This window comes from Ictidomys tridecemlineatus, chromosome 16 (genome assembly GCF_052094955.1).
Source record: "Ictidomys tridecemlineatus isolate mIctTri1 chromosome 16, mIctTri1.hap1, whole genome shotgun sequence".
In the NCBI taxonomy this organism is placed as follows: Eukaryota; Metazoa; Chordata; class Mammalia; order Rodentia; family Sciuridae; genus Ictidomys; species Ictidomys tridecemlineatus.
The window spans coordinates 9393406-9418584 of NC_135492.1; the positions used below are offsets into that span (position 1 = coordinate 9393406).

At 32.6% G+C, this 25179-nt stretch overlaps 2 protein-coding genes across 2 annotated transcripts in view; one reads left to right on the forward strand and one right to left on the reverse strand.

Moving 5' to 3' along the window:
- The window catches only part of LOC144371462 (uncharacterized), a 431923-nt gene that overhangs the window by 233716 nt on the left and 173028 nt on the right, over positions 1–25179 (forward strand).
- On the reverse strand, positions 236–25078 carry LOC144371388 (uncharacterized). The gene is given in 3 exon segments (XM_078033722.1): positions 236–1368; positions 1526–3447; positions 24843–25078. Coding segments are annotated over 3 exon segments (2790 nt in total). The 3' UTR covers positions 236–736.

A 25179-nucleotide genomic window follows, 5' to 3' on the forward strand; every position in this document is an offset into this window, starting at 1 on the left:
CTAGTAGAAACATAAAGTAGGTGTAAAAATTCACAATTATTTTAATGAACTTAGTTGCTTTATAAATACTTTTTATACATAATTAAAAGTGAAAACTTTAATTCACAAATGCATAACTTTTAGAATTTAGAACCAAAAAAAAAAAAATAACAAAACCATTTATGATGTTATCACTTACATACTTTGTATAAATTCAGTTGTTAATAAGGTTTAGTCTTTCTTTTTAATGTTTATTTTTTAGTTGTAGTTGGACAAAATACCTTTATTTCACTTATTTATTTTTATGTGGTACTGAGAATCAAACCCAGAATTTCAAACATGCGAGGATAGCACTCTACCACTGAACAACAACCCCAGCCTCAAGGTTTAGTCTTTCTTTAAAAGTATTATCACTTTATTAACATTTCACATTAACCAGGATGTCTTGTGCTGTGGTGAGTAAAGTTTTATTTTTTATTAAAAGCTTTTCCACATTATTTGCATTTGTAGGGCTTTTCTCCAGTGTGTGTTCTGTTGTGGTGAATAAGGCCTCTTATATTGCTAAAAGCTTTGCCACATTCCTTATATTTGTAATGCTTCTCTCCAGTGTAAATGCCCCTGTGGCAAATAAGGTGAAATATTTGAGTAAAAACTTTGTCACACACTTTGCATTTGTGAGGCTTCTCTGCAGTGTGAGTTCTGTTGTGCCAAATAAGGTACTATTTTGACTGAAGGAGTTGCCACATTCTTTATATTTTTAAGGCTTCTCTCTGGTGTGAGATCCTCTGTGGCAAATAAAGCCAGTTTTTTGAGTAAAAGCTTTGCCACATTCGTTACATTTGTAGGGCTTCTCTCCAGTGTCTGTTCTTCTGTGGCAAATAAGGCTTGATTTTTCACCAAAAGCTTTGCCACATTCTGTACATTTGTAGGGCTTCTCTCCAGTGTGAGTCCTCCTGTGGCAAATAAGGTCTGATTGTCGACCAAAAGCTTTGCCACAATCTTTGCATGTGTAGGGCTTCTCTCCAGTTTGAGTTCTGTTGTAGCGAATAAGGTCTGATTTTTGACCAAAAGCTTTGCCACAATCTTTACATGTGTAGGGCTTCTCTCCACTGTGAGTTCTCCTGTGGCAAATAAGGCTTGATTTTTCACCAAAAGCTTTGCCACACTCTGTACATTTGTAGGGCTTCTCTCCAGTGTGAGTTCCTCTGTGGCAAATAAGGTATGATTTTCTACCAAAGGCTTTGCCACAAACTTTACATTTGTAGGACTTCTTTCCACTGTGAGTTCTGTTGTGGAGAATAAGGTCTGCTTTTTTACTGAAAGATTTGGCACATTCTTTACATTTGTAGGGCTTCTCTCCAGTGTGAGTTCTGATGTGGTAAATAAGGTCTGATTTTTACCAAAAGCCTTGCCACAATTTTACATTTTTAGGGCTTCTATCCAGTGTGAGTTCCTCTGTGGTGAATAAGGATTAATTTTTCACCAAAAGCTTTGCCACATTCTTTACATTTGTAGGGTTTCTCTCCAGTGTGTGTTTTGTTGTGGCAAATAAGATGTGATTTCTGACCAAAAGTTTTGCCACATTCTGTACATTTGTAGGGCTTCTCTCCAGTGTGAGTTCTCCTGTGGCAAATAAGGTCTGATTTTCAACCAAAAGCTTTGCCACAATCTTTGCATGTGTAGGGCTTCTCTCCAGTGTGAGTTCTGTTGTGGCAAATAAGGATTGATTTTTGACCAAAAGCTTTGGCACATTCTTTACATTTGTAGGGCTTCTCTCAAGTGTGAGTTCTGTTGTGGTGAATAAGGCTTGATTTGTCACCAAAAGCTTTGCCACATGCTGTACATTTGTAGGGCTTCTCTTCAGTGTGAGTTCTGTTGTGGCGAATAAGGCTTGATTTGTCACCAAAAGCTTTGCCACATGCTGTACATTTGTAGGGCTTCTCTTCAGTGTGAGTTCTGTTGTGGCGAATAAGGCTTGATTTGTCACCAAAAGCTTTGCCACATGCTGTACATTTGTAGGGCTTCTCTTCAGTGTGAGTTCTCTTGTGGCAAATAAGATGTGATTTTCGACCAAAAGCTTTGCCACATTTTGTACATTTGTAGGGCTTCTCTCCAGTGTGAGTTCTGCTGTGGCAAATAAGGCTTGATTTTTCACCAAAAGCTTTGCCACATTCTGTACATTTGTAGGGTTTCTCTCCAGTGTGAGTTCTGTTGTGGCGAATAAGGTGTGCTTTTTTACTAAAAGCTTTGGCACATTCTTTACATTTGTAGGGCTTCTCTCCAGTGTGAGTTCTGCTGTGGTAAATAAGGTCTGATTTTTTACCAAAAGCCTTGTCACAATCTTTACATTTGTATGGCTTCTCTTTAGTGTGAGTTCTCCTGTGGCAAATAAGACTTGATTTTTCACCAAAAGCTTTGCCACATTCTGTACATTTGTAGGGTTTCTCTCCAGTGTGTGTTCTGCTGTGGCAAATAATATGTGATTTGTGACCAAAAGTTTTGCCACATTCTGTACATTTGTAGGGCTTCTCTCCAGTGTGAGTTCTCCTGTGGCAAATAATGCTTGATTTTTCACCAAAAGCTTTGCCACACTCTGTACATTTGTAGGGCTTCTCTCCAGTGTGTGTTCTGCTGTGGCAAATAAGATGTGATTTTTGACCAAAAGTTTTGCCACATTCTGTACATTTGTAGGGCTTCTCTCCAGTGTGAGTTCTCCTGTGGCAAATAAGGTCTGATTTTCGACCAAAAGCTTTGCCACAGTCTTTGCATGTGTGGGGCTTCTCTCCAGTGTGAGTTCTGTTGTGGCGAATAAGGACTGATTTGTCACCAAAAGCTTTGCCACATGCTGTACATTTGTAGGGCTTCTCTCCAGTGTGAGTTCTGTTGTGGCGAATAAGGCTTGATTTGTCACCAAAAGCTTTGCCACATGCTGTACATTTGTAGGGCTTCTCTCCAGTGTGTGTTCTGCTGTGGCGAATAAGGCTTGATTTGTCACCAAAAGCTTTGCCACATTCTGTACATTTGTAGGGCTTCTCTCCAGTGTGAGTTCTGCTGTGGCAAATAAGGCTTGATTTTTCACCAAAAGCTTTGCCACACTCTGTACATTTGTAGGGCTTCTCTCCAGTGTGAGTTCTTCTGTGGCAAATAAGATGTGATTTTTGACCAAAAGTTTTGCCACATTCTGTACATTTGTAGGGCTTCTCTCCAGTGTGAGTTCTCCTGTGGAAAATAAGGTCTGATTTTCGACCAAAAGCTTTGCCACAATCTTTGCATGTGTAGGGCTTCTCTCCAGTGTGAGTTCTGCTGTGGCGAATAAGGATTGATTTTTGACCAAAAGCTTTGGCACATTCTTTACATTTGTAGGGCTTCTCTCCAGTGTGAGTTCTGTTGTGGCGAATAAGGCTTGATTTGTCACCAAAAGCTTTGCCACATGCTGTACATTTGTAGGGCTTCTCTTCAGTGTGATTTCTGCTGTGGCAAATAAGATGTGATTTGTGACCAAAAGCTTTGCCACATTCTGTACATTTGTAGGGCTTCTCTCCAGTATAATTTCTCTGGTGGTGAACAAGGCCTGATTTTGTATATGATTTCTTGTGTTCACTCTCACTTGTAGTTTTCCATATTTTCTTTTGTGGTAAATAGTTAAGATCACAACTTTTATATTTTGCAATTATCACTTCATGAAATCTATTTTTTAGGCCCTTTTCTGGTGAATATTCTTGGGTATGATTAAGAGTCATGACTGAAAAAAACAAAAATTAAAAAAAATACCTATTAGACTGGGATAAATATATTTTTAATACATAACATGAAATTAAGGTAAAAATAAGTACATCAGGAGTGTAGCAGATTAGTAAATCCAAAGTCATCATAAATCAAAAAAAATATATTAGTTCAATAAAAATGTACAGAAAAAATTACCTTGAGAATATTATCCAAATTTTTGTAGAGACCACAGTATCCAAGAGGAGAACATCATTAAAAAGAGTAATATAATTAAGTGTAGAAAAGTATCATTAATATCCTTTGACCTTCATAAGATAGTTTTGTGTATTTAGGAAATATCTACCATCTACCATCACTTTCAGTAGAATAAGAGAAATCTAAAACATATAGAAACATTTCTGTTTTTTTTTAAACAGTGTCCAAAATATGGTTTTTGTCTTCCATGACATAGAGACATGAAAATATCTAGCAAATTTTGAATGATAATACCATAAATATTCAACAAGGAAAAGAGGCAATGGACTCTTAAAAAGAAATATGAACAAAAAATTTACTGAGAAATATACACATATATATCTATAAAATTTTTCATAAATACATTTTAAAAGACTATAAAAACCTTGTATAGATAATGGCCATAATATTTGGATGAATTCAACACATGAAAATCAAGTATAATAAATTGATTTTTATATTATTACATTTGTGTGATATGAGAATTTTCTTTATTGTTAAATACAACTTTGTTTATTTATAAATATATCATTGTACTTTATACTATATATACAAGGTAAAATGACTAAATAGAATGAATTAACAAAATTATTATTTCATATAAATTATCAACTTTTTTCTTACAAGGTATTGTATTCCTTCTACTAGTATTTATGAAGAACATAATACACTCACTATGTGGTAAAATAAAACTCTGAACCTATTATGCTCAATAAAATAAAAATATTTTATATATCAACCCTATAGTATCAACCCTACATAAAACACAGTACCTGCTGAGCAAAATTTTGCTCACTAAATTTCTGACTTCCACATTTTGAATCAAAAGCTCCTACAACTTCATATCTGCCTGCCACCTTTCACTTAATTCAAAGTCCTACATATATTTCTTATAACACTTTAAGAGACAAAATATTATATAACAAAATAATAATAGTATTTAAGTACATATTTTTAAACCTTTGACATTAATGGGCACACAAATTGAGTCTCTAGCTTTAATAATGAGAAAAATATTGTCACTAAACACAAAAGCCGAGGTATCTCTTCAATTTTCTGATTTAATTCTTTATGGATACATATTTAGTACTGGCAATTCTGGATCTTTAGGTTATCTAACTTTTAATGTTTCATGTGTAATGCTTGAGATTACCCCAAAAATTCTATATCACGGACTACAACACATGTCTTTTTAAAATTGTTTGAGACATGCTGTTTCTAAATTTCTGTGACTTCTCTCAAACATAAAGTACTTTCACATGGCCTCCCAATTAGCAAATATTACAAGGATGCAGCACTGTTCTTGCCTATTTCTTTTTATTTAAAAGTTTTTATACTTTTTTCTCAAAAATGGGCTATATAATCTACTGATGGCTCCTTTATTGAACAAATAAAAAATAGTACAGCAAATATAAACAAAGAGAAGCATGGGCTAAATCCAAGTGACAAAAAAGAAAAATAAAACATAAAGAATTTAACATTAGGATACTTACTGACAGTTATGAATTACTCAAAGAACACTAAATAACTATTTAAAAAATGTTTAGAGAGGGAAATTGAAAAATATTAACATCAATGAGCACAGTGTTTATGTGAACAATTCTTTAAGAAAAATGAGAGGGGCATTTCTAGTGTGCAAATTTGAAATTCTACAAATATGGCAGAGGCTTATCAACCAGTACCAAGTCTAAGACAAGCAACTTGTAAAATACTGTAAAAATTAAAAATCTATAAGATATATAGAGGAAAGTGGGAAATATATATATATATATATATATATATATATATATATACACACACACACACAGTGTGTTTTGTGTAGGGTTGATATTATAGGCAAAGACACTCTCTCTCTCTCTCTCTCTCTTTCTCTCTCTCTCTTTATATATATATATATATATATATATATATATATATATATATATATATATATATATATATATATAAAGTGTGAAAAGAATCCAAGCATGCCACAATAAAAAAAAATCCAGAAATTAAATCACTAATTAAAAGAAAAATTAAAAAATGTAAAAAAATTATAAAGTAGAAGTATAATGATTTATTCACTTCAAAATATTTATGATTACTAGTGCATTATTGCAAAACACAAAACAAAAGAAAAAATTTACTAACAGAATTGAATCTAAAAAAAAAAAAAATGTCAAGTCAGTTCCAGCAGAGAGCATGGAAAGAAACCAAGCATTATCTGCTCCTAGAGGTCCTATTTGATTAAAGATGGATAATGCTCCTGCCTTTACATTTCATCATTTTGCACAATTTTTAATCAATGAGATATAGTATTAAATCATGAAAATTCTCATAATTCTTTTGGACAAGCTTTTGTTGAGTAAGCAAATTGTATCCTAATACTTGCCTTTTAATACAGAAACATACAAAGATCTACCTTCTCTTATATCAATATGCATTGAATATTGTTTTATTTACAGTTAAGGTGCTCAATATACAACATAAAGTTAATACTCAAAATTGTTCATCTGCATTGAATAGACATTTTATTCTCAAACCGACATTACCAATAAAATTATGTAATATATGAGGTTCCACCTGAACAGCATGACAAGATCCTTTGCCTTTGATCATGTGGGGAAAAGCATAGACTGCTACACTTATGCCAACATGTCCTGTTTAGACTCTAGGTTCATGCTTGAAAAATAGCAGTTATAAATGTTCATCATGGACTTCACATGCTGACTTCTAAGTTTCATTTAACCCTGAAAGATAAGAGTTCATCCAAACAAGAGAATAATTATTCTTCTCAAAAGAAGAGAAACAATAAAAGAGGACCCCAAGATACTTGAATTTTGGTTACTTGGGGAGATAAAAACCATTAACAGCCTCAGCTCAACAGGTGTTGGATAAAATGGGGTTAGAATATAATCTAGATAACTGTGTTACTGCTTTGATTGCTAAACTCACACAAAACTCTGTAAATGCTTTGGTCTTAATAACAATTTTGCTCTCCTTTTGTACACCAGCTCTGGGAAATTCAGTACTGTCAGATCCTGGACTTCTAGAACCCATTACGATATTTTGATTCACTTGCATAAAATTGTGATACACCTGCAAAAATATCTCATGATATTCTGTGTTGTCTTAGCAGAATGTGTCTTTACCATCCACATAGTATATAATAAGTCACCATCCTGTGCAATTTATTCATAAAAGATCTATTCCTCTTTATAAAACCTCTGATCATTCAGTGAAACTTCTCTCTAAGGCAGAATTTAACGCTATGACATTCTCCTTGGTGGATTTACCTGGACTAGCTCTACCAGCTTATAAAACTACTATGAAACTCGCCTATGCTATAATAAACAGTACTGATCATGCCTCCATGGATGTGAATATGCTTAATGAAGAACAAAAACTACATTCTCAAGCTATACTTGACAATCATGCTGAAATTGATTGTCTGTTATTGTTGCATCATAAAGCATATCAGAAGTTTAATACCATGTGTTTCTTCAATTTAAGTTATAATAGTAATTTTATTTCAAAGATGTAAATTACCTCAAAGATATCATTAACAAAGTTCAACAAGATGATGGATTTTGGAATTGTTGGATTGGTTAACTTCATGTTTACTCAATTTTATCTGGGTGAAAAATATTCATAGGTGGATGTTTACTGATGTTGGAACTTGCTCTTGTCTATGCCTGCCATATTTTTTGCCCCCACAGCATTAAAGAGATAAGTAATATTATTTATTCAAAAGGCCTTAAAAAAAGAGGGAAGGTATTAGGTATTCTGGCCTTGGAATAGACAGGAAAGTTTGGGGGTGATTGTAACTGGCACCCTGAGTCCCACAATTGTAATGCCCAGCAGTTTCTCCCTGAAGCTATTAAGACAACTCTACAGGTGTACTATCTAGTTTCTGTGGTAATTTCATTAGGGAGAAGGGGCTCTTTATTTGTATTAACTGTACCTAATCTTGGTTAGCTAGCACTTGGGGTTAAAGAAACACTGGGTTAGAATGTAGTCATGGTATCAGAAGCTATGTAATTTCGGGGTATTATATGTGCAGCTGTTAAGAGGGGTGGCCAGTTTTTTTTGTTTTTGTTTTTTCCTTTTCACTGTGTGTGTGTCCCCCTCTTGTGTTTGCTTTTTAAAAGGTTTTCTCACAAGAAGATTTGAAACAGATCATGCTGACCCTAAAAACAAAAGGTAAATTTTGATGGTTAATCTGAATAAACTGGGACATCTCTAAAGAAGAAAACAGAGAACAACAATAGATTTGAAAATGTGATAAATATATGGCAGTATGTGTTAAATTATTGCAATCAAAATAAATAAACCTAAGCTTCTGAAAATTTCTTCTGCTGGATAACTACTCTTTCAACATTTTTCAGTTTGGTTTTCTCCTTGACATTTGAATGACTCAACTTTGTCCCCTGCTATGTGTAGTCTACATTAGTTTACATCACTAAATTAAACTAGGTACTACTTATCTAAAGTGAAGGATGTGTAACAAACCAAGAAAGAGTCAGGTTAAAGAGAAAAATTATATATATATATATATATATATATATATATATATATATATATATATATAGAGAGAGAGAGAGAGAGAGAGAGAGAGAGAGAGAGAGAGAGAGAGAAAGAGAGATATAGTAAAATATCTGTACTAAAAATGCCCTTTTTCTTTGAAACACAAATCTGAAACTCATTTTTATAGAGAAGTTCCCAGAAGATAATCTGCAACAGAAGTAAATTAAATAATAATTAGTAATTAATAATTTTAAAGGGAAATTATACTTACTCAGGAAGGCAAAGTTTCTATAGTTCTCTAGCATCACATCTCTATATAAATTTTTCTGAGCAGGCTGAAGGCATTCCCACTCCTCTTCAGTAAAATCAATGGCTATATCCATAAATGTTAACATTTCCTAAAATAAGAATATGTAAATAAATAACACATTGAATACAGGAATATTTGCACAGTCTTTAATGTAATTACAGTTGAAATTAGAGTTAGTAGACTATCATGTAGGTAGTGTTTTGGAACACAATAATACTATTATCTACTTCTGCATAAAAAGTGAATTAAGTTCAAAAAATATAAATACTTCACATTTATGAAACACAATATAAAACTCACGCATTATCACAAAAAATATATATTTTGTAATTTTTTATATCTTGATCTAAATTATACATATTTGTCGAATGAGAAAATCATGGTAATTAAGAAAGGTAATTCTCAAATTTTAATTGTACAACCACTAATCAGAGATTTACTAATGTGTAGGATCTTATTTGTTATTTCTCTGATAGAGCTGGCTATTCAGAATGTGTAGTGAGATCTCTAGTAATTCTAATATCAATGGTATAAAACAAATTTTGAAATGTAACAAGGTAGACAGACCACTTAATGGAAATATTTAATAGTTTATTTAATTTCAAACATTTTATGGTTTTTAGGTATGTTATTAATACAAAAATAGCAACAACAATACTGTTTGAATTTTCCTTTTTATAATTTTAACATTTTTTAACATACAAAATTATATATATATATATATATATAAACTTTGACCGATATTTATATTTTATGATATTTATAATAGAATATACTTATAGCTCTTGAAACAAATATATTTTTTTTTAAATTTTATTGGTTCTTTCTAGTTCTACCTGACAGTAAAATCGATTTTTATGGTACTATGTAAGCATGGGATATATCTTATCCTAATAAAAATCCTGTTCTTGTTGGTGGCTACAATGGTAGGATTCACTTACAGATATATATCTTTTATATTTCTATCCTTGTCCTATTTATTTACTTATTTATTTATTTTTTGTTTACCATTGTACAATCTACTGATCTTCTTTTTTTACCCTTCCCCACTTTATGAGCTATAGATTTCACATATCAGCAATAACTTTCAACTTTTGGTTTTAAAGAAATGGTTTGTTTTACTTAGCATAATATCTCCAGATTCATCCATTTCCTGGCAAATGTCATAAAGTCATTCTTCCTTATGTCCGATTCATAGTTTATTGTGTACATAAACACAGTTTTTTTTTTTTATCCTGTCATCATTGAATGGACCCATTCATCATTGCATGGTTGGGTTTATAACTTAGCTATTGTGAATTGTGCTGCTATAAACATTAATGTGGATGTGTCAATGTAGTATGCTGATTTTATGTCCTTTGGGCATATACAGTGCAGTCAAAAAACCGCATAAAATTGTGGTTCCATTTCTTTAACAATATCCATACAGATTATTATGTTTCACTTAGACCTCCAAACAGCTGGAAAAATTGGAATTCATCTATACCTAAGGTGAAAATAAAACATACAAAAAAAGTAGTAAGCAACAAAATTATTAGAACTTATTATCAAATCATCCATCCCAATAAAAAGTATAATTAAAAAACTAAAAGTAAAGAAACCTCAAGCAAAAAAGCAAAATTAGAAGCTATTAAAGATAAACATAACACAGAGTTACCAGTATCAATGTTGGTGCTTTTAAAAAGCAAATGAGCCCAGTCTAGTGATGGACAAGTGTAGTTCCAGTGACTGAGGAGGATAAGAAATAAGGATCATAAATTCTAAGACAATATTATATATAATATTGTCTTATATATATTGTATTGAGCAACTTAGTGAGGAACTTAGCAACTCAGCAATACTCTGTCTCTAAATAAAATATTAAAAACAAGACTGAGAATGTGGCTTTATTGTTAAGCACCCCTGGGTTCAATCTTCAGTACAATTTTTTTAAAAAGCAGATACAATTAAAAACCCATAAGCAAATTTGAAAAATCAATAAGTAAAAATTGTATCAATTATACAGTATATAATTGCAAATATAGGCATATATAATGATTTCTCACTTTATGGAAATACACTCTGGAAAATTTATCCTAAAAATCTTCTGCAATTTTCCAATTCTCTGAGTGCAATGACAGAATCTAGATGGTATAGACTAGTACATGGCTAAGATATTTGCTAGATCCATGGTTGTACATAAAGTCTACTGCTGACCAAAATACCATGATGCCACACGATTGATGTTATGAAGTAAAATCCATCAGGGTAAACTCATAATAAAATAAATGGTGCAACTACAGAAAACACCACCAAAAAAACCCTTAAAACATGCTAGGATATTGGGGAAAGATTGTGATAATAAAATGCTATTTTATCCCTTCACTCATAAAACATAACAACATATTTCGAAACATTAAATGTTGAATATGTTATTAATAAATAATACTGAAATATATAAGAAAGTACAAAGCTCAAAATTTACATACAAAAGATAGGGTTCATATGGTGGTGCACACCTGGAATATATACTATTCTCAATTTTAAGGCATGAAGTTCAAAATATAAGGCCAACTAAAGAAATTTATCAAACCCGATCTGGAAATTAAATTTAAAACACAGCTGAGAATATTCTCAGCATTAACACACTTTGGTTGAATCACTAATATCAAAAAAGAAAAAAAAAGGTTTTTTTGTTTTTTTTCAAAATTATACAATGTAATAGACTTAAACTTATGAATTACAAAATATCAATACAAAAAAATCTATTCATGAAATGATTACATTAAAAGCTGCAAAACTGACAAGGTAAAAATACCCTAATTTCCTCACATATAATCAAAAACTTATAAAAAGAAGAAATACAACAAAATGCAAAAGAAAAACAAAAATTTTTTTAAGAATCACTTTAAAAAGGATTAATATAAGTGTTCAATAATCATGAAAATTCTAAATCTTTAGAAATTAGAAAACATTAAATAAAATAACATCATATAAATGAATTAAATAGTATTGATGAATATGTGGAATAAATGCAATAAAAATTTGAAATAAAAATTTAATCTTTTATTATCCATTTGTAGAAACTGTTTTGTAATCATAGGTATATGATACACCCACAAAGAAAACAGAGACTAATATTACAGCAACTGTACATGAGAATACAGCCACATTCTTCCAGAGTTGAAACCAAGGGGTATGTCTAGAGAGGAAGAAATAATTATTAAATTTTGTAAAATGTAAATTCTAGAAGCTAGAATTTTTGTTGATGTATTATATCCAGTTTGACAAATACTATAAAATATCATGTATGTTTTATGCTGATGTCACAAGAATGTTGCATTTCATATACATATATGTTTACAAAAGGAATATGAAGAATTTGAGAAAATAAAAATACAAAAAAAAACATAAAAACTCAAATATTCAACATATTTACAAAGGATAAAACTATTATGAAAATGATCATTTTTCCCAAGGTACTCTTTAATAATAACTGGTCATAATTTTACCATTCTTTTTTTTTATTGGTTGTTCATAACATTACAAAGCTCTTGACATATCATATTTCATACATTAGATTGAAGTGGCTTATGAACTCCAAGTTTTACCCCAAATGCAGATTGCAGAATCATGTCGGTTACACATCCACAATTTTACCATTCTTTACATTATGTTAAAGAAGGAATAAAAGCAAAAACTTCTAAAATTTTCCTGTAAAGATGAATGTATAAAAAATTAGACAAGTACTCTCTCATATATGAGAGCAAATGTACTAGTGATCATTACCTGACACTAATGCATGTTATAATGTTACAACAGTGTAGTAATTTTAAGATAAAAAAATCACAATACAGAAAACTACATAGAGCAGTTCATATGTATGCAAATATCTTTTTATTGTTAATTATTATAAGTATATAAATCAAAACATATCAATAAAATATTTAATGTGAATGAATGCTACAATCCAACCTCAAGGTAGACGTTAGAAAATAAGGCATAGATTACAAAAGTGACTTGTGTGCAGAATGTGTACAACCCTGGAATTATACACAAGCATAAACCAAAGAGCAGATATAAAGAGAGATAATTTTAAAAATAAAATAAAAATAAATAAAAGCAGAATATAAGCCTTCTTCCATGTAAGGATACACCAAATAAATATATACTACTGTTTTGAGTCCTTCTAAAACTGTAAAGGAATAAGAGGCACACATTTGGAAAACTGAAATAAAAAATATTGACCAAGAGATTAGTAGTATGCACTGGAAGATTTTTCTGATTTGAGCAATATGCAAAATTACAGGAACAAAATGCCCAAATCCAGTGTTAATATAAATAAAGGAAGATTGATTTGGGTTTGAAATATATTATTTAACTCTAAATTGCCTGTAGTTTAAATGTTAATTTATCTGTACACACAGAGGAAGGAATAATGTATACATGAGTATTTACTTCAGGGGGGCGGAATACGTGGTTTCTATGGCCATGCAATATCCATGGGGTTTACTCCATTAGACCAGAGTGGAAGAGGTGTTAAATCTTAAGGTAACCCCTTAATCCCTTAGAGGGATTTGCCAACATTCTCTAAAAATTAAAATAGCTGTTGCTGACAGTTAAAATTTTATCTAGGCAGTACCAAAAAATTAACAGGGAATACAGACCACCACTGAAAGCCAAAGTGGCAGTTTAGCACTTGCTGAGTTCTCTAACTCAGCTCATTTTACTAATAACACCAGACTTAACCAATTCTTTCTGTAAGTAATCTGTCCTGATATTAACTTTTTCCATTCAATGGACTAACCAAAACCTCAAAGCATTGAAAGCACTGTTAACTGTGCAGGTGCAAATATCCCTAGATCAAAAAAGAGTGTTTTCACATTTGTGTGCAAACATTGTAATGGGCTAAACTCTCAAATATTAGTGAAGAAAGATGGTCACAATCAGAGATCCCTCTTTATTTCTGAAACAGGTACACATCAATTTTTTTTCCAGTGAGCATAAAGCACCCTGGAATCTAAAAAGCTTGCATCAGAATTTTAGTGCACCATCCAACTATAAGATCTTCTGCATGAGCACAGCTGTTAGAATGGCTACTCTCAAAAAGTGGAATAGTAAGTAGTACTCCAATTATATGAATATGGAAGAAACACTGTAATAGACTATAAAATTACTGAAAACATTTTAAAAAATGGAAGTTGAGAGTTTCTCTCAGTTATTTCTTTGAGAAACTAAGCTCTCTACATTTACACTGCTCTTGAACAATAAAAGCCACAAGTACTGGTCTGGACTTATGAGAGGCATTAGATGTGCAAGCTGTGGAATCCTCATATTACATAGTTCTGAAATACAGTTTCAGAAAAATACCAGAGTATCGAATGAGAATGCTCTCATATACATTCCAAAAAAGGAAATCTGAGCATCAAGACACTCTGAGAGGTTGTCTGCCTTTGGAGACAAAGGAAGTATAGAAACACATGATTTTTCCAAGATCAAGTGATTCTTCTTTACTTTTCAATCATGTAAAAATGCTCATAAACAACAACAAAAAAATTTTTGTTTTTGATTTTTTTCTATGGTAATGGGGATTTGAAAACAGCAGCATGTTAATTCTGGGCTACATACCCAGCCATGTTTTAAAATTTTGAGACAGGTTTTTCTAATTGTCTAATTAGTCTACCTAAGTTCCTGATGTTTACTTTGAAATTGCAATCTTACTGACTTAGTCACTTGAGTCTCTGTAATTAATATGCATATACCATTGCACTCGGAGAGAAAAAAATGCTTTAAAGTCTCATCCAGTTTTTGGCATAACAATTTAAAATACCATGCTCATTTGAAATATAATATGGGTAAAGTAACTGATAATAATGCAAAAAAGTAATGATAATACTGGGAAAGGGGGAAGTTGTCATTGAACAGGAAGCTAAAATTTTATATATAAATACAGCTCACAATACTGGGGCATAAATTTAAAATGACACTCAGCAACTGTTTGAAGATAAAAAAAATTAAAAAGTACCAGGTATGTAGCTAAGTGGTACAGTACCTCTGGCTCAATCCACAATACCACAATCTCCATAACGAAGGAGAATAAATTCAGGAGGAAAGAAAAACTGAGATACCTATAGTGTATCTCACCCCACTCCTGGAGAAAAAAATACATGGAGTTGTGATTGTGATGATCTCCTCATTCCAGAGTCCACAACACAATCTGAGAAGATTCGGAAATATTGCCAAAAATGTTCTCATATAGAATTTAAAGTAAGGGCTAAAAGATATTCTATAGGATACTGTAGGACTTCAAGTGTCTACTGTTAATATATGGTCCAGTTGACTGGCCACTGAAAATTCATGGCTGTCCTTTCTCAGCAGAAGACACAGGACTGCGGAAACCAAAGATTATACCAGGGATTGTAGCCAACCATTGCCAGTTCTCACCATAGTCAGTGCAGCCAGTTTCAACCAGACTCACCATCCAGTCTCGGGATTTCATTGCACACTCATCATTTACTGTATTTTTAGGAACCATGTGTCCTCTCTATAAATCACAAATTGCCTATACAGAAGAAAAAGTCAGGTTCACTGAACATAAGTGAGGAAGCCTAGAAATGGATACCCAATCTGACAGACTTTATACCAGATGGTCAAAACTTGCTTCTCTTTACTGAATATGTGTAGATTGGACAATGCTTATATAAGGGGTCCTGATTAGACACAACTTATTTCTTCATATGCTCAATCTGAGCCCAGTGAGTTTTTTGAGAGTCAGGAGATAACCTCAAATCCAGAAATAAATGATGTCACAATTGTAGGGTCTTGCCTGAAAATTTATTTATTTATTTATTTATTTTTCATTTGAGGCTCTGGTAATTGAAATCCAGATCCTCAGGATGCAGCAAATTTAAGGCAAAGTATCCTTGGAGAAGTAAATTCCAGCCAACCCAGAAAAGCATTTGCATGTCATCACATTGATGTATACATTTCATTACATCAATATCCCTAAATATTGCTGTCACAAATAACTGGTGCCAAATTATATAACACACAGCAGCAGCAAATGTCTGAAAGGAAGAATTATAGGCAATAACAAAAGGTTCTGATCACCGATGAATCTCTGCAGACAGAGCACCAGCACTGACTCCCTGAGAGGTTTTCTCACCCAGACAGTGCCCTCTTCCTCCACTGGTGCCACTACCCTCTGTAGAAATCTTCAGCCTGGCACATAATCTCTGGTTCCTTAAAGAGAGGACCATGTTCCAAGCATCCCTGGATCTCCAAGCCCAGTCCTCAGAATACATTAGACACCTGTAAATATTTACAGAATAATGTGTGCATTCTGAGCTAAGCAGAAAAATTAAAGACATTTTCTGATTTTAAAAAAGAGCACTGAATATCAAGTTAGAACACTTGGGCTTCTTTCATTAAATGTGATGAAAATATTTGAAAACAAAAAAATTAATATCTATAACCCATTGTGTAGTTAACTAAATGATCATTGTTTCTGTAGAAAAAAAATAAATGGAAGATGTTGAGAAATAAGGTCTGTTTTTTTTAAACTTATAGAAAATTTCAGAGAAAACTGCATAAGCAGTCAAAAAACTGGTAAATTGCACTTGAACAAAAAGCCTACTGGCCTTATAAGAATGAAGAGACTATAGAATAAGAAAAAAATTATACTTCATATATCTGAGAAGTGTACATTTGTGTATATCCAGAATACAGAAGACTATTACAACTAAAAAAGAATAGGAAAGCTCAATTTTTAAAATGGCTAAAGAATATGAATACACATTTGTCTAACAAAGATAAACAATGGCTAACAAGTACAGGAAGATATTGAATATCATTAGTTATCAGGGAAATGCAAATCAAAACCATAATGCAATTCCACTTCATACCCAGTAGGATGACTACTATGGAAAAATACCATGGCACAATTTTGGCAAAGATATAAAGAAATGGAATCTTCAAACTTTGCTGATGGGAATATAAAATGGTTGAGTCACCTTATAAAACAGTCTGGTAGAGTGATTTATGGCCCATAAATTTCAATCCTAAGTATCTATCCAAAATGGATAAACAAACTGCAATGTATCTATATAACAGAACACTATTTAGCAATAAAAGGAATGAAGTTCTGATATGTGCTACCTCAAAAACAGGCTAAAAAACCAGACATAATGGGGCTGGGGATGTGGCTCAAGTGGTATCGTGCTTGTCTGGCATGCGTGCATCCCGAGTTCGAGCCTCAGCACCGCATACATACAAAGATGTTGTGACCGCCAAATACTAAAAAATAAACATTAAAATTCTCTCTCTCTGTCTCTCTCTCTCTCTCTCTCTCTCTCTCTCTCACACACACACACACACACACACACACACACACACACACACACACATACAAACACACACACTCTCTCTCTCTCTCTCTCTCTCTCTCTCTCTCTTGAAAACAAAAAAAACAAAGGGCCATGTATCTATATTACAGAACACTATGTAGCAATAAAAGGAATGAAGTTCTGATATGTGCTACCTCAAAAACAGCTAAAAAACAGATACAAAGGGCCATATATTGAATGATTACATTTATATATCATGTCCAGAACAAGTAAATCCACAAATAGAGAAAGAAGATACATGCCTCCATGGAGCAAGAGTGAGTGGAGACTGACTGCTAAAGGGCATGGGTCTTTTTTGGTTATGACAAATGTGTTTTCAGTATTAGATAGCAGGATAGGCACACCACTGTGTGAATATACTACAACTCAGTGAATTGTACTTTTAAGGAGTGACCTTGATGGTAATGTGAATTATATATCAATAAAGGTGTTATTTTTTTAAATGGCTGCCCAAATCATATGCTAACACCTCTGCACAAGGGTATGGTTGATTCACTCTGCCTGTGACAGAATCAGCTGTCAGAAAAACACACAATCTGTTCAAATGAGAAAATCATCAAAGTTCCTATCAATGAATCCCTATTTCAACCAACCATAAAACCAGATCCAAAGTAGAAAGAACAAAGAACAAAAGAGTATGCGATTCAACAATTAGCTGGAAGGTTACAGAATGAAACTAACCAAAGACTCTCTACCCAAATTTCCAATCAAATGATCACTTATTCTACCAGTCTACATTAAAATTTATGCCTAATATAGAAAGACACTGTTTCAAATACAGAAAAACCAACCTATTTATTATATAATAAAGTCTTTTTTTTGGAGGGGGTAGTTGTAGATGGACATAATTGGTTTATTTATTTATTTATTTATTTATTTATTTTGGTGCTGATGATCAAACCCAGTGCTTCACACATGTCAGGCAGGTGCTCTACACTGAGCCATAATCCCAGCCCTGTAATAAAGTCTTAATATCTATTTAAATGTAGTATAAAAATTTAAACAAATGCAGCTAACAAGAGAAATAAAGAAAAAGGCATCATTTTTGTTAGAACTTTTGCTTAATCCCTCACTTTCCAGGAATATTTTTAGTAGGTTTTAGGCCACAAAATTAAAGAAATTAACTCATCAGTAAAATGAAAGGCACTGTATAAACAAATTCCTATACTTCCACAGAAAATATTCAAAAACCTAAAACTTCAATATTTTAGAAAACAAATAAGATTACATCATTAGCCACAATAAGATACCGGAATAAAAAGTTCAGAAAAACCTCATTAATTTTGCCAAATAATGAAGACTCAGTAATTTCAAGTCTCCCTTGATTTAATTTAAGACTATGTATTAAGAAATAATTGCTAGGTGCTGAGGTTGTGGCTCAGCAGTAAAGAGCTTGCATGGCACATCAGGGCCCTGGGTTCAATCCTCAGCACCACATATAAATCAATAAAATAAAGGTATTGTATCCAACTACAAAAAAAAATAGTAAAAATAAAAACAATTGCTAGGAAAATAAAGTGCAAATAAAACTTGCTATAGGACTATTTAATTGCTTTTAAAGTTTCACATGCAAATGACTGCTGCAAAAATAATAATTAGAACAAGTTACATGTATTCTTTAGAATCCTGTATTCTAATAGAAATAAAGTATATAAAATAGAGACTAAAATACTGCTTAAATCTGTTAAATCATTAATTATTCCATCTCTCTGTTTACTTTGGCTGTGAAAAACTGGTTTGGGAGTCAGAAAAGCTTCACAGGCAAGCCTCAGACAAAAACTTATTATTCATTCTACTCAAAGTCTGGCAATCGAATTTTCTGCTATTATTTTTAAAAAATGTGAACCATACAATTACATTTACTTTATTTTGGGGGGCATTTACTTTATCATTATTTTCAGACAACCTATTGTGAAAAATATTGCCATGTCTATACTGAGAAATATAAACAGATCTTAAACAAGATCAAGCAGCATACTTAGTTTAAATACTTACTCTGCCCATTAAAAAAAAAAAAAGATTTAAAATACAGGACTTATGTGATTCTAAAAACTAAATAGAATGGAGTCCACATCAAAATTTGAAATAAAGTACCATCAAATGTTATGGCAGCAAGTGCCATACAGTTATGCACATCTAAATTTAAGAGAAACCATGTTAGTCTTCTCTAAATTAAAATGTATACTATTCTCTTTTGCATCTTGAACTTAATAATGACAATATACATCAACCATTGGGAGGTTGAGGCTGAGGCAGGAGAATCTTACATTCAAGGCCAGTCTTAGGAACTTAGTGAGGCCCTAAGCAACTTAGCAAGATCCTAACTAAAATTATAAAATAAATAAATAAACAAAAGGGCTTGGGATGTGTTTCAGTGGTAAAGTGCCCCTAGATTCAATCCCCAGTACCAAAAAATTAAACAAAGAAGTAAATAATGATTTGGGTGTCTGTGGATGCCTACCAGGTAGGTAGGTATTCAGTGCTTAATGAAAACTGGTGAATAAATCGCCAGTTGGACCATATTGTCCCAGCATTGGGTTATTCAGTAAACAATGTTAATTGAAGTGAAAAGAAAAGCACTCTCAGTAAAGGCAATCTAGATGTACTTTATATATAGAAGACAGTTCAAAGAATAAACAGTAGGTCAATGATAAAGTTGTGAATCTGCTTCATGTGAGGCCATCTTTATATGTAACTCTTATTTGATTGAAATAAAATCTAGAGCAAACATCAAATTAAAAATTATATTTACATCAGAAAGTGATAAAATCTTTGGAAAGAAGAGATACATATAGTTTTACACATGATCGCACAATCATATACTTTACATAACTCATAAACAGTATAACTATATTATTACCCAATTATGGAAATAATATTCTGTATGCTATTCAGCCATTGTTAGCCATGTGTGAAAATTGTTAAGAAATTTATTTTGAAAGTTACTTTAGGCTTTCCTTCAGGTGAATAAAAGAAAAAAGTACTGCTCTTTGCAGAAGAAAACATTCTGTATTCAAAACAATTATAGCTGGTTGATCAAGTTTTCAAATATTGCTTATAATATTTGCTTTTTAGTTTTTTTTCATGATGGACACAATCTTTTTATTTTATTTTTTTGTGGTGCTGAGGATTAAACTCAGTGCCTCATGCAGTCCAGGCTGGTGTACTACCACTTGAGCCACATCCCCAACCCTCAAGTTTTCAAATATTAACAATGAGTTAAAATCAAGGCAAAAGACCTAAAAATTACTCAATATATTTAAATGTTTTCATCACATTAAATGCCTAAGAATATCTGACATGTAAGTATCAGTACGATGTTCTTAAGGAAGAGAATTCTTTATGTTAATAAGAATGTTGAATGAAAAAAATCTTTGAATAACACAAGGTTTCCTTAATAGTTTATAGTGGAACACACCTATAATCCCAGAAAATCAGGAGACTGAGGCAGGAGGATCACAAGTTAAAGGATAGCCTCAGCAACTTAGCGAGGCCCTGTCTCAAAATAAAAAAAAAAAAAATAAAATAAAATAAAATGTGCTGGGGATCTAATTTACTAGTGAAGTACTCCTGGGTTCGATCCCCAGTACCAATAAAAAACATTTTATCCCCAAAATGTCCTTTTTTTCATATTGGATTAGCAAAGATTTAAAAAATTAACAAAACTTTGTGTGATCAAGGGTTAAAATAGGATTCTCATGGACATTGAGGAGGACAGTGTTTACACATAACAGCTTAGCTGTATTCATCAATATTTAAAATGTATATAATCTTTGACCTGGCAGTTATACCTCTAAGAAGACAAGTGAATAAAACAAGTAACAATCTAAATGGTTAAGAAAGGAGTATCTAGATAAAGTATGATGCCTCTAAATAATAGAAAACTAGGCAGGCAGGGCTAGGTTTTAGTTCAGTGGTAGAGCACTTGCATGGCATGTGTGAAGAACAGGGTTTGATTCTCAACACTGCATATATAAATATCTATTGAAAGCTAAGAAAAAGAATTAAAAAAACAAAACTAGGCAGCCAGTAAAATGATCACCCATGATTATGCACATCAAGTTCAACTCACAAATAGAGATACATATAGAACACAGTAAAAATGACCACATAGCTTCACATAGAGAGAGAGACTGCTGTGTATTTAAAGTCTTATATATACTTTCATATCCATCAATAAGTTCCTAAAAGTGAGTTAATGCTGGCCATTTCTTTCTGCAGGAGTTGAGGGCTTACTTTTGCCATTATGTTGTTTTATATGGGTAAATTTTTTTCTAATTATTATTAAAAAATATTACAACAAACTTTTAAGAGAAAGAAGTGCCTCTATATCACCAAAATTACTTCAAATCTTTTCATCTTCCTATTTAAGAGGAAGAATTCATTAAATGTTGCAAGTAAATGTAATACATGATCTCCTTCTCAGAACCACACTTTAAAATGAAAAGATAATAGAAATTAAAATATTAGAGTCAAAGAGATAGGGAAAGACAAACATCATTATTCAAACAGCCAACATTATTGGCATCCACCATACCATCCAGAGGTTCTATGAACTCAAACACTCCTAAAACAATATCCTATTTACACATTAAGGAAGCAGACTGAAATAATAATAATAATAATAATAATAATAATAATAATATAATAATAATAAATAATTTTTAAATGTAAAATTATAAAACACCAGAGTAAAAATATTTAATTATTTTCCTGTCTTACATTCTTTTATAATACCTTTATTAAGAACCTGAAAAACAAAAAGTTTGAAGAAGTTAAATAGATTTTAAATGTATACATTTAATCTGATGTTTATTTCCTTTAGATTTCTGTTTTTCTGGAACTAGACAAAACAGTTTAAAAGTACTCATGGGAAAATAAGCAAGCAAGAATTCCCAGGAATATGAAAAGCAACAAGGGGAAACTAGTTTTAAAAGATATTAAAACTTTTATAAAAACCAATAATGTGATACTGGTATATGAAGAAAAAGACTAATAGAATACAAACCCCAGAGACATCCCAGTACATCCAAAAGTTAACAATATCATAAGAGATTCAAAGAAGGTCTCTAAAATCAACAGATGAAAATAACAGGCACACAGAGAAAGATAAAGTTGAACCTATGCATCATTCTGAACACCAGAATAAATCCTAACTTGAAAATATAAATGTAAAAGTGATACCATAGGGCAAATTCTAAAAATCTTGGAGGCCTTTCAGTGACTTAAACTTCAGATACCTTGGCTGGGGCTATAGCTCAGTTATAGAGTGCTTGCCTAGCACTTGTGAGGCATTGGGTTTGACCCTCAGCACCACATGGAAATAAAGAAAGATTTTTTTAAAATAAAGATACCATAATGATTAATATAAACTGTAATATTTAAAGAAAAAATGTAAGACTTTTGAATATCAAAATATGTGAAGGTAAATAAAAATAAGTGACAATCTGGGAAAAACTATAATTGATATCACAGAGGGCTAATCTCTCCAATTTACAAATTTCTAGAAATTAATAATGGGAAAAAAACAACCCAAAACAAAAATGTGAAAAAAACCATTAAAAGAGAGTTAAAAAGAAAAAAAATACAATTAGTTTTTGAGCATAATATTCTCAGCCTTATTAATAACAATCCACATTAAACTACTCTATATTGATAATTCTCATCTATCAAACTGTTAACAAATTCAAGGGTTGTACACAGTACATTGGAAAGGCCCCAGAAAAATAGGAACTCTCTCATACACTGCAATATGCTCTCTTGTATCTGTGGTATTCAGACTGGATTCAACAATCATAGGTAAAAATATTTTTTTGTAAATTGTCATACTAAACACATACCAACTTTTTTGTTTTCACTAGTCCCTAAACAATACAATGTAATGACTATTTACATGGTATTTATATTGTATTACATCTTCTAAGCAATCTAAAGTATGTGGAGAAAGTGTATAGGTTATATGCAAATATTATGCTTTTTATATAAAAGACTTAAGCATCCTTGTATTTCAGTATCCATAAAGGGGTCTTCAAACAAATCCTCCATGGATAATGAGGAGCAACTGTACTTGTGGGAGTTTAAAATGGTGCAACTCCTAAGAAAAAAAGCATTTAACTAAATTATAAATGCACTGCCCACTTATGCAGCGATCCCACTTCTAGGAATGTATCTCACAGATGTACTTGCACATGTATAAAATAATATGTATACAAGCTGTTTCACTATAGTATGGTCTGTGATAAACCTAGAAACAACCAAAACACGAACCACGGGGGCTGTCTACCTAAACAAGGCACTTAATAGACACTGCTTAAACACAGCTGTTTTTTAAAAAAGTGTTTCCTATAAACAAATATTATATTATTTCTAAATAAATACTAATAGGAAAAAATCTCGAGAGCATATAAAGAAAAAGCCATCGGATAAAATTACTTACATAGTATACTACATTTTATATAAAAAGAATAGAGTACACTGGCATTTCTCCTACTATAAAATGAAACAATTGACATCTATGGGAAATAAATTAAAGGTGGTTATCTAAGAAAGAGGGGTGAAGGAGGGGCAAAAGCAGTTGGAAATCACATTTTCCCAAGCATGCCTGTGTCATTTTAACTTTTGAATAATAAGAATATGTTATCTACATTAAAAGAATTTTTAAACATTAAAAAGAATACTTACAGGAAGAAGAGAAAGAGAGACCCGTAGATAAGACTTAAAACTAAGGTTTAAAGAGATTTTTTTGCTCTGAAATTAGATGCTGAAAAGCAATCTTGGTGTGGTCATTGCAATAAAAATAATGCTTTTTTCCTCTTCAAGCAAGTTAAAGAATATGATAATCTGTTTTTAAAAAGCTATTTGAATGAGTAAGAAATTTGGAAAGGGGAGAAAAATGTACAATGAGGACACTCAAGTATAATGGTTCTTCAAGGATGGCCCCTGTCCCAGCAGCATCAGCATCATTTGATAACTTGTTAAAATTAAAATTCTAAGGCTTCCACCGAGACTACTGAATCAGAAACTTTGTACTAGTCCAGCAATTCTGGTAATACCCTCAAGTCTGAGAGTCACATATCTTTTCTGGTTCTTCGCACAGGTTCATGTACACCATCAGTCTGCATTTCAAACAAGCTCCAGGATGTAGGACCACACTTGGATAAGCAAAGCTGAAGTCCTCCTGGGGGAAAAAGGTATGTAACCTTCATATGGTTGAGTTTCCCATGAAACCTGTACTCAGTATCAGATGGAAAAAGTCCTTATACAGGCTTCCTAGCCAAGATATATCATAGAGCTAGTTTCCTACATAAACTGTGTACACAGAGAATAAATGTTTTCAAATACATTCTTATAAAAAACAATAACAACTATGAATCATTGAAATTCAACTTAAGGATGTCTCACTTAAAAAAATTTATAAGTGGACCTACAAACTTTCAGAAATAGGGCAGAGAAACAAAAATAATCAATATTTCATAAATTCTGCCTGTGTTGTCTGAACAACTAAACCTCAAATGCATTAACTGCCCACCATGTGCTTTCATGGAAAAGCACCAAGAAGTTTGTTTCCCTCAAACCCTTTTCTAAAAACAAATTGTTCTCATGTTGATGAACACTGATCTTCCATTTTTTTTACACAAAGAGAAAGATCTGTATAGGAATCTTCTGAATAAAAAATTCTAGTTTAGCAGAGTGCAGCGCACACGCTCAGAAGGCGATCAGCTTTGGAGCAGCGGTGCCGCAGCAGCGGCGGGATTCGAACTGAGCTGGAACCCTCCCTGAGCCCCAGAGCTGCCCTGGACTTCCACCCCGGCTCCCCTATGGCACTCGTCCATCTGTCCCGAGCCCTGCCGCCCAGCCCCAGGACCTGCGCCCTGAGCACCCCGCGCCCCCTCACCTTCCTCTTCCAGGCACCTCCTGCCACCAACCCGCTGGCCATTATGTCGTTGGAGCTAGAGGAGGCCCTGCCACTCCTGGGCGCCGAGGGGGCCATGGGAGGCAGGTGGCATTGTGTGGGGGGCAGAGACAAGGGCCGTGGTT